Source organism: Bison bison, unplaced genomic scaffold (assembly GCF_000754665.1).
Source record: "Bison bison bison isolate TAMUID 2011002044 unplaced genomic scaffold, Bison_UMD1.0 scf7180017864064, whole genome shotgun sequence".
In the NCBI taxonomy this organism is placed as follows: domain Eukaryota; kingdom Metazoa; phylum Chordata; class Mammalia; order Artiodactyla; family Bovidae; genus Bison; species Bison bison.
In genome coordinates, this window is record NW_011494636.1 from 1,589,890 (window position 1) to 1,601,059 (window position 11,170).

Here is an 11,170-nt window from a genome sequence, read left to right on the forward strand (position 1 = left end):
GCGCCCCGCCCGGAACCGAGCGCGCCGGCCCCCGTAGTGCCAGCGGGGAGGCGCGGCGGCGGCTGGCGGAAGGGCAGGGTAGTCAAGCCTCACCCTGCCTGTCAGCGAGGGCGCCTACGAGCGCGTGGTGTTTTGCTTGGCTCCGTGGGGCTTCCGGGCGTGGGCAGCAACCTGCTAGCGCTCGTCATCTACCTCAAGTTACCGCGGCTCCGCAGCCCCGCCCGCCTCCTCCTGCTCCACGTCAGCCTCGGCGATCTGCTACCGTCCGTCCTCCAGGCCGCCCTGGCTTTCGCGTTCCTGCTGAGGGGCAGCAGGGTGGGGGGGCACCACGATCGGCGAGTGGGACGGCGAGTGGGCTTCAGCAGCAGCCTGTGAGGTGAGTGGTCGGAGTGGACCTCCCTCCCGCTCCTGCTCCCGGCCCCGCCCCCTCCCGCTTCGGGACCTCAGCCTCGCGGCGGGGCTCCCCTGTGGTCACCTCCCCACTGACCTCTATTCCTCTGACCTCCCCTCCTCCCCAGCCCGACTTTTCCCTCGTGACCTCACCTCTCCCCCATCTCGCCCCCTCCGCGCACCTCTCCTCCTCCCCCGCTGACCTCGTCCTCCTGCGCTCGCTCACCTCCCTCTTTCCCTCTGCTCACCAGGCCCCACGCCCACCCAAACCCCAGCCTGTCTGCAAGCCCCCGCTCCCCGGTGGGCCCAGTTCCTCCATACCCCATCTCTGGTCGCTGTCCTGCTCATCTACTTCTCTGCTTTCTGTCTCCTCATTTAATTCAACAGGGCACGAGACAATGGCTTATACACTTTGAGAAAAGAAATTAAGGGCCGTGGAGTTAAGAGATTCAAGGAAAACGGTGATTGATCTGTGAAAGTTGGAGAGGGTGATGAGATCTAATTCCTATATTAATTAACTAAAATGAGAGATAGAAACTTAACATAGTCGCGATGTGTAAATTCTTTTTAAAAATTTGCCCATTAGCAGTTGTAAACCTTTGATTGCTTCCTAGGAAGTGAGATAGTTTTATTCAGGTCCTCAGAATGCACACTGGCATGTACCCTATTAGCTATTTTTTCTGTGTTTTCTTCCTTATAGTTTCCAGCACACGAAAGTCCCAGGTGAGATTGCAAATGGATGAGAGAATCCCAACTCAAAATGAACATATAATTAGCTGTGAAACCAGTAGGTTTCATTAAGTAGAACTTGATAATACAATACTCTTAACCCAGATGCAAGATTTAAATCTCACTAACATTTGACATTTTGAAGGATGAACCACCCCACTGTTTCACTGAAGACATTATTTTCTAAGCTTGAAAAAGAAATTATCATTTTGTATGTGCTCCAGAAATTTCATTTGTACAAAAGTTTGAAATAGAAATGTATATTTCTCAGGTCTTAAATTTCCTTAAAAAAAAATCCTGAAATTTATTGATAATTCATTACTGCTTTTATCTTGGCAAGTTTACAAGAATAAAATCGTTGTAGCATTATCAAGAGTATTTTCTTATTCACCAGCCGTCTATGTGATGACAAACCCACATTTTATATTTGTTATGATTCCTTTTTTATATGTTGAGGGACACAAGAAAATATCATAGAAATCATAATTTTATTCGATTGTCTCAATGATTCTAATATTCTACTACTACCTACCCCTTCCCCAATAAGCATTTAAAGTTCTTATCTTAAAGAAGTGCATTTTCTGTGCCGGGAAATTCAGTTTCTATTCTAACTCAGTGCCTGGGAGTTTGGAAACAGGGGTATGGTGAGTTTTTTCTTAGTACCAGCATTTGTTTTCTTCCTCGTCCCAGTTTTTTCTTAGTACCAGCATTTGTTTTCTTCCTCATCCCTTCTATCTTGTGGCCTCACCCTACTGTATCTCCTTTTCTCTTCCATCCTTTTCCTCCCTCATCATCCCTGCTCCATTCCCACCCCAATCTGAAAGGATTTTCTAAGACTGCTAAAAATGTTCACCACACAGTATTTTGCCTGACCACTACTCTTTTTCTGGGCATTTAGTTAGTGCTTTCAACAATGACTTTAACCTGCCTTTAAGTTAGAGGTGGAAACTCTGGGACAGAACGTTCTGAGTCTTGTTCAAGCCCTGGGAGACAGGTCAATAGTGGATTATGATAGAGCTGAAAACATTTTTGTTGTTTAATTGCTAAGTCGTGTTTGACTCTATTGTGACCCTGTGGACTATAGCCCACCAGGCTTCACTGTCCATGGGATTTCCCAGGCAAGAATACTGGAGTGGGTTGCCACTTTCTTCCCCAGGGGATCTTCTCAACCCAGGGATGGAACCTGTGTCTCCTGCACTGACCGGCGGATTCTGGAGTAAATTCCAAACATTGTGCTTCTAGGTAAGAGTTAAAGATAAAGAGAGGGAGGGTGCTTTCCTCATTGTTAGCCCTAAGCAAGAACTAACTAACCCTGGAGTAGTGAAGGGCAGGACATTCTAAAATATCAAAAGTGACTGCTTACTTCAGAGGCTTCTAGAGAGGCTGCTCTGTCAAGTGGAAAGACCACTGGCCTGATGGTATGAGCATGGGTCCCACTCAATCCTGTGGCTAACCCGTCATGTGGACTCTCCCAGTCACTTAATCTCTCCAGCCATCAGTTCTCTTACCTGGGGTTACAGGGTAATTGAGCTAAATGTTCTTTAAGGTTGTCCTGTCCTGCCTTGTGTTACGAGAATTCCTTTGATACCTGTAGGTTAGGAGGTGGCTGGTTTCAGCACTTATGGCTTATATCCTCTCTTACTCGCAAACCTCTGCTATATCCCCTTCTAAGCCAAAAATAGGTACATACTATGGTTACGCTTCTTCACATACCCTCATGGGTTCTGTCTTCCTCTCCACACTCTGCAGGAAGAAAGCAGAATAAGTAATTCACATATGTGTGTATATATATATATATATATATATATGAGTAGGCCAGGCAACCACTTCATTCTGTGCTCAATTCCTGGTTTCTTAGGGAGTGCTGAAAGCAAGTGGAATCCCTAGTATTCTTCAGGCAGAGGCTTTGACCAGACAAGACTATGAAGATTGCCGTCTCATTTGAACTGGCAATTCAGTGAATTCGTCACTTTAAGTTCCAATTGAATGGCTTGTTATATGGATATCCAGGATAATTAGTCATCTCAGCCTAGGCAGACCCAGTATGCACTGATCTAGGTTTCAGTAAGTGTAGCAGTAGGAAAAATCAGAGCTTAAGAAACTTACTCTTACCATGCAACGATGAGTGATAGAAAGGCCATCAAGCATGTGGTGTGTGTAATACTTCCAGGTGACTTTGCCTTTCAGCCCTTTGGCTATTGCACCTCTGGCAACACCTACCACCATGCAGGTGTTCTGCACATGGAATACAACCAGAATGATGCTACAGATTAACAGGAGAGACTTTCTTTACTACCACCTCCTACCCCTTCAAAAATAAGAACAGCAAACAACATGCTAATCTTGGCAGAGGATGTTTAGACAGACCTTCATCTTGAGATGAAGAGATTCAGTCTCAGAGCTAGGGTCTTATAAAATGCACGTCACCCTATGATGACGTGGGTTTTAGAAGCTGTACTTCAGTCACTCGGTTGTGTCCGACTCCTTGTTGACCCCGTGGACTGCAGCACGCCAGGCTTCCCTGTCCTTCGCTGTTTCCCAGAGTTTGCTCAAACTCATGTCCATTAAGTCAGTGATGCCATCCAACCATCTCATCCTCTTGTTGTCTCCTTCTCCTCCTGCCCTCAGTCTTTCCCAGCATCAAGATCTTTTCTGATGAGTCAGCTCTTTGTATCAAGTGGCCAAAGATTGGAGCTTCAGCTTCAGCATCAGTCCTTCCAATGAAGTAGATGTTATTTTATATTGCAGTGTTTTAACATATGGACCCAGGACTTTTCCTTTTTAACTTACACCTAAAAAACACACTTGTGCATATGCACATTTATATAAGGATTTCTTACAAATACATTTTCAGTAGACTAATTCTTTTATATACCTAAACATTTTAATATGCTATTTTATTGAATTAATCCTTTTCTGATTATAGCAGTGGCCCATTCAATTGAAATAGTCTCATGTTGTTCCCATGAGAGCCTGAAGGTGGGTGGGGCATGAGAAAGTCTTCTGTTCATTTGTCTTAGAAGCATCCACAGACTGTATGGGCCACAGAAATATGCATAATCATAGCAGCGTGCACATAGTATATAGTATGTTTCCATAAACAGTGGAGCCACCTGTTCCTTGCAATTTAATCTCCTAGTTGTGCACCATTTATTCAAATACTTAAAACCAAAAGTTATAGAATTGTATTATACTAATTCTTTATTTTTGGGGGATGTTGTTATATCCATTCTTCATTGTTGAATTGCCTGACTTGGAGGAGTCTATATCTTTTGCTTATTTTCAAGAAGTTAGAAAACATGTGAGAAAGCATGTAATGACTTGCTTTAGTAGAATCTTATGTCCTGATATCAAGTTGTGCTCCATAGGATTATAATTATTGATGCTTGAAATTATTATTCTCTTAGTATTGTTAATAATTGTATTCTGTCTTGAATTTTCTCCTTTCAGAGCAGAATTCCAGTCACAAATGCATATGCGATACATTTTGACATTCACTGCTAAGATGAAACACAGAAATGAACCCGTATACTTGTTTTATTATTCTCAGATATGATTAGATGTACTTTATCATGGTTTTATGCTACTGACCTATAAGAAAATAATTCTAAAAAAGGATAGCAGTTGAATACCTGGGACCTGCAACTTCAGTATTTCTGGGATGATCTGGAATATCACAAGGAGAGATTTTATTACAGTGTAGTCACACCTTCTCCGAACCCTCATCCCAGATTCGTATACATTTTCTTCATTAGACGTTGTCACCAGACACTTTTCCAGGATGGCCAACAGTCTCCCAACAGAATTTGATGTGATAGTGATGGGGACAGGTCTGCCTGAATCCATCCTTGCCGCTGCATGTTCCAGAAGTGGTCAAAGGGTTCTGCATCTCGATTCAAGAAGTTACTATGGGGGAAACTGGGCTAGTTTCAGCTTTCCAGGATTGCTGTCCTGGTTGAAGGAACATCAGCAAAACAGTGACACTGGGGAGGAAAGCCCTGCTGCATGGCAAGACATGATCCATGAAACAGAAGAAGCCATCCCTCTTTGCAAGAAGGATGAAACCATTCAACACGCCGAAGTTTTTTGTTATGCCAGTCAGGGCATGGATGGCAATATTGTAGAGCTTGGTGCCCTGCAGAAAAATCCTTCTTGTGTAGCATCTAGTACCCTCATAAAACCTCTGGATTCTGCATGCTTGTCTGAGGAAACACACTCATCACACATTACTAGCTATGAAGTGCCTACACAAGACACTCCAAAAAACAATGAAGAAATAACTGATACGGCAGAAACTTCTGTGAAAGAAGAATATTGTGGGTATGATACTTATAAACACACAGTTTCAGATGGCACTAAAGATGAAATCAAACCTGTACTGGAAGACAACAGTGTGCCACCAAAGAGAAAAAGGATTGCTTACTCTCAAATAGTTAAAGAAGGCAGGAGGTTTAATATTGATCTGTCATCGAAGCTGCTTTATTCTCAAGGACTGTTAATTGATCTGTTAATCAAATCAAATGTTAGTCGTTACGCTGAATTTAAAAATGTCACTAGAATTCTTGCATTTCGAGAAGGAAAAGTAGAGCAGGTGCCTTGTTCCAGAGCAGATGTCTTTAATAGCAAAGAGCTCACTATGGTTGAAAAGAGGATGCTAATGAAATTTCTTACATTTTGTTTAGATTATGAACAACATCCTGAGGAATACCAAGCTTTCACACAATGCTCATTTTCAGAGTACTTGAAAACCAAAAACTTAACCCCCAGCCTCCAGCATTTTATACTTCACTCGATTGCCATGATGTCAGAATCCTCTTGCACTACAGTAGATGGCCTTAAAGCAACAAAAACCTTTCTTCAGTGTCTTGGACGGTTTGGCAATACTCCCTTTTTATTTCCCTTATATGGCCAAGGTGAAATTCCCCAGTGTTTCTGCAGGATGTGTGCAGTTTTCGGTGGGATATATTGTCTTCGCCATAAAGTACAATGCCTTGTAGTTGACAGAGAATCTGGAAGATGTAAAGCAATTATAGATCACCTTGGTCAAAGGATAAATGCTAAATATTTCATTGTGGAAGATAGTTACCTGTCTGAGGAAACATGTTCGAGTGTGCAATACAAGCAGATATCCAGGGCAGTGCTCATTACAGATCAGTCTGTCCTAAAGACAGATTCAGATCAGCAGATTTCCATTTTGATAGTACCTCCGGTGGAACCAGGAGCACATGCTGTCCGAATCATTGAATTGTGTTCTTCAACCATGACATGCATGAAAGACACCTACCTGGTACATCTGACCTGTTCATCTTCCAAAACAGCAAGAGAAGACTTAGAATCAGTGGTGAAGAAATTATTCACCCCGTATTCTGAGACAGAAGTAGACAAGGAAGAACTTCCAAAGCCAGGACTCTTGTGGGCTCTTTATTTTAACATGAGAGATTCCTCGGGAGTCAGCCGTAGCTCATATAATGGCTTGCCTCCCAACGTTTATGTCTGCACTGGGCCTGACTGTGGACTTGGAAGTGAGCATGCCGTCAAGCAAGCTGAAACACTCTTCCACGAGATCTTTCCAAGTGAAGAATTCTGCCCCCCACCTCCAAATCCGGAAGACATTTTCTTTGACGGTGATGAAAAGCCATCAGAGCCTCTTGGAACCAATAATATAGTAATGGCCAAACTAGAATCCTCTGAGGGAAGCAAAAACCTAGAAAGTTCAGGGAAGCACCTTCAAAATTAGAAAAAAAAACAAACTGGAAATGCTACTTTGGGCCTTCATCCTGGCATCAGAATATTCTCATTTAAAGGACAGTTTCCTATATGAGTAATTAGATGTGGTTATATGATGAATGCCATGCAGATGTTGTCTATAATTCTCTTTGTGACTTTTAGTCATTGGATGCCTTTGTTAACCTATCAATGACGGATGTATTGGTTATTGGACTTGTTTTTGTTTCAGAATGGGCTCCATGACCCAGAATTAGCTTTATTTTAGTACTGGGTATATATGTGAGAGTTCCGTGTTAGCAATGGTGCTTAAAGGAAGATGATATTATATCTGCTGATTATCTTCAAATTTTATTATTGTCTACAGAACGGTGATATCTAAGGAATATTTAAATTATTTTTACAGCTATTACAGTTGCTACCACCTCTGAGTAGTGAAACACAGAGGAAATTACGTGGGTCTTTTGTTTATAATATAAACATACAGATATCATGGCAGCAATAGCAACTAATGCAAGTGCCAATGTGATAAAATATGTTTGTAATTGTTGGAAGAATAGTTTTGCATGATCTTTTATTTGTGAAGGTGATGTTTAGAATGCATCTTGCAGTTTAATTCTCCTGCTTGACCCTTGTAATCAATGAGGCAGTGATGTCATCCCAGTCTTATACATTGGAAAGAGTCAGAGAGTTCAGTTAGTAGCTGCAAAGCTCATTCTTGGGAGGTTTGGTCCAAAGAAAATCTAGGGGGAAAGATTAGTTCTGGTTCAGTACTTCAGAAAATTTATGCAGAGCACTGCTCTGGCACCTAAAAGAAAAGAACTTCTAAGTAATTCAGGCTAAAGAAAAAATAAACTGCTCCAGGAAAAGATATTTCAGAATGCCTATTCTGAAATTGCTAAGGAGAAACTTGAGTGAAACATTTTTAACCTGGGAATACAGATGGTTTTAAAAATCCATCTGTGAGTAGATTTCCCAAGATTTCACAATGAAAGTGAAGTATATCATTTTGTTGGTCCCACCACTTTAATTAGTAACACTACAGTTGTTAGTAAATCAGAGGAAGCTTTACCATGCCCCTTTGGTTGTGTCCCAGCAAGTAACAAGGTGGACGCCTTCATAATCAGCTCCTGCCTCTTAGCTGTTATCTAGAAGATAGAAACATTTTTTTTCTAGAACCACCAGAAGTTATAAAGCTGCTTATATTCTAGCAGGGCAAGCTTGTGGAACTATCAGAAAAAGTAAACTTCCGTCCTAAGTCACCATTTCCATTCCTCAGACAGAGAATGATAATCCTATAGGAAATAAGCCCTTTAATTATGATTTTTTGCCCGGGAACAGAGCATTTACTATGTGCTACGCACTCCAGTACTCTTGCCTGGCAAATCCCATGGACGGAGGAGCCTGGTGGGCTGCAGTCCATTGGGTCGCTAGGAGTCGGACACCACTGAGCGACTTCACTTTCAATTTTCACTTTCATGCATTGGAGAAGGAAATGGCAACCCACTCCAGTGTTCTTGCCTGATGAATCCCAGGGATGGGGGAGCCTGCTGGGCTGCCGTCTCTCGGATTGCACAGAGTCGGACACGACTGAAGCTACTTAGCAGCAGCAGCAGCACGCACTTATTGTACTCTCTCATTATAGTTTCTCAACAACTCTGTGAGGCAGATAATACATTTTCAGAGAGAAAATAAAGACAGTAATTCACTCTGATTCGTGGCAGAGCCAACATTGAAATCCAGGCTTTCATGATTTCAAAATCTTTCAACCTCTGTTAACTGTTAGAAGAGTATAGGTACTAAAGGAGAAAGAAAAGATTACTGGCTCATGAGAACAAGTCTAGCATTGCTAGTGAAGCAAAGTAGGCAGACAGCTTATTACTGAGTCAGAGAAATAGGAAAGTAAAGATTAATTAAAAATGCATGTAACTTAGAGCTGTGAATCTCACTGTAGTAGAATTTGTCTAAGCTTTAACACAATTATTTTAAATTTACCTTTTGATTATGATGTTATAAAAAGTAACGTGTTACTAGGGCAAAGTACGCTCTAAATAGACTTTTGTTGCTCTTCTGTATGTGAGAAAAATGAAACAAGGACAATTTAAGTAAATTTCAACTTACTGAAGTAGAGAAGTCATGAATTGATATTAATATATATATTTTGAATCTAGCAAATCTGTTATTGGTTGGCTTCTAGGCTTATACTTATCAAAACAAATGAAATGTCTGAAATAGACCTAAAAATTAGTTATTAAAATGTAAAAGAATTTGAGATGTTAAATTAAATGGAAGTGAAGGTAATCCAGACCTATTGAAAATATTTTAATTTCAATATGAGGAATATTTTTATTCATAAGAATTTGAGAATATCAGTGAGATGTTGCAAAAGATGATAGAACCATAGTAATAGAAACAGGAAAATGTTAGATAAAATCAGTGTTTTAAAAACTAAGAAATGAATTTATTACTTTCCTACTTGAATACAAATAAATTGGAAATAAATTATTACCGAAGAAAAGCATTTTAAAAATTAGAGGAGAGTATAATTTTTTTTTCATCCTTTTTTTTTTTTAAAGATTTATTTTTGATATGGACCATTTTTTTAAAGCCTTACTGAATTTGTTACAATATTGCTTCCTTTTTATTTTTTGATTTTTGGCTATGAGGCATATGAGTAGGATCTTAGCTCCCCAACCAGAAATTGAACTCACACCTCCTGCATTGGAAGGAAAGTCTTAACCACTGGATCACTAGGGAAGTCCCAACCTAGTATGATTTTCTGACAAACCCATTTTACTCTTATGGGCTTATTGGTGAACTTTTTCAAATGTTCAAAGAATAAATAATATCTATGTACTAGAAAGATGATATACTAACACTTACATTTTGAAGTTAATATCGCCTCAGTACTAGGAGGAAACATTTTGAAAAGGGTCTCATCTGAACAAATGCAAAATATTAGCAAATGAAAAATAGTTATTTACTGTCACTCAGAATTATGCGGTTAGTGTTCAACAGAATAACCATTAAATCAATATCAACAGAACGAAGTAGTAAAAATTCAAGGAACTAACTACAGGTAACTTTAAAAATACTAATAAAAATATTTATTTATCTCTGTTAATGACTTTGTGGCTTCTCATTGTGATAAGTAATTATTAAAACCAAGAACTTATATCATTCCTGTTAGGGGAAAATAAGAAACAATTCTCAACCAGAAATTAAATAATCTTGGCACTATTTTTTATATATAGTTGAAGAAAACTCATCATTGTAATAAATCCTTAATAAGCATATGTAAATGAGAAAGATAAGGAGAGCACAAATTTTTTTCTATTAGTATGGCTTTTAAATTAGTGAAACTAATCATAAACATAAAAGTATCATAAACATAAAAGTATCATAAACATAAAAGACTAATTCAGAAAATTGCAGGATATATAACATTTAAAAATTAATCTTATTTCTAGATTCCAACAATGATAAGCTACATTAATGTGCTTGGGTATTAGTATATGCAAGCCATTTAAAGAAAGTTACACAACTGTGTTGGGATAAATTTAGAAAGATGCTTATACAGAAGCAGATTGAAGGAACTACATCCTAGTGTAATGGAAGGGAAGTAAATAGGAATCTGAAAACCAAAATTGTAGTCCTCACCTTACTACTTAGAGTTGTATAATCGTGGGAAAATCATGCCTACTTTTCATTTCATCATCTATAAAGTAGAAATAATGTTTTCAGAATTATTGTGAGGACTAATGTAAATGAAATTATGTCCAAAGAACTGGCAATAAGGTGAAGTTAGTACGTAAATTTGCTACACTTCCACTTAACATGGATGGATGGATGATTTATATAATTTGACAGAATTATGATAATTTAGGCTAATAAGCAAGCAAAGATATGTCTTTTTAACTTTAGGAGGAAAAAGGGATTCTTGCATCCCAAGAGATGGGGTAAAACCTACCTGCATTATACAAGGATAAAGTACTCTATTTTTTAAAAGGTAAATGCAAATCCATAAGGCTTACTAGGCAAATTTATGAAAGAATTAAGTTCAAACAAGATAACAAATAGAAGTTAATTCTTAGAATGATATTCAGATTGCCTAATATTAAAAATGCAAACTAAGCAACTTTGACGTAGTTCATGCAAAAAAATTTTAATTGCATGTATCCTCATACCAGTGGCATTATTATATTCGTTTTTTGAAGAACTATTTAGAAAAATATAATAAGAACCCTATAACCAGTCTGTCTTTTGATAGATGGAATTTACTCTGAGTAGCATATGCCCAGGAAAATATTTTAAAAGAAAAAATGCT

The 11,170-nt window shown here is 39.3% G+C and overlaps 1 protein-coding gene across 1 annotated transcript; it reads left to right on the plus strand.

The window, feature by feature from the left end:
* Positions 1-6: 6 nt before the first annotated feature.
* Positions 7-9,431, plus strand: CHML (choroideremia-like (Rab escort protein 2)). The gene is made up of 3 exons (XM_010836685.1): positions 7-376; positions 2,276-2,361; positions 4,570-9,431. Exon 3 carries the CDS (start codon positions 4,901-4,903, stop codon positions 6,854-6,856), a length of 1,956 nt encoding a protein of 651 aa, XP_010834987.1. The 5' UTR covers positions 7-376; positions 2,276-2,361; positions 4,570-4,900; the 3' UTR covers positions 6,857-9,431.
* The last annotated feature ends 1,739 nt before the right edge of the window (positions 9,432-11,170 follow it).

Excerpts from the sequence above, each read along its gene's own strand:
- CHML (XM_010836685.1), top strand. The coding sequence starts at position 4,901 with ATGGCCAACAGTCTCCCAACAGAATTTGATGTGATAGTGATGGGGACA.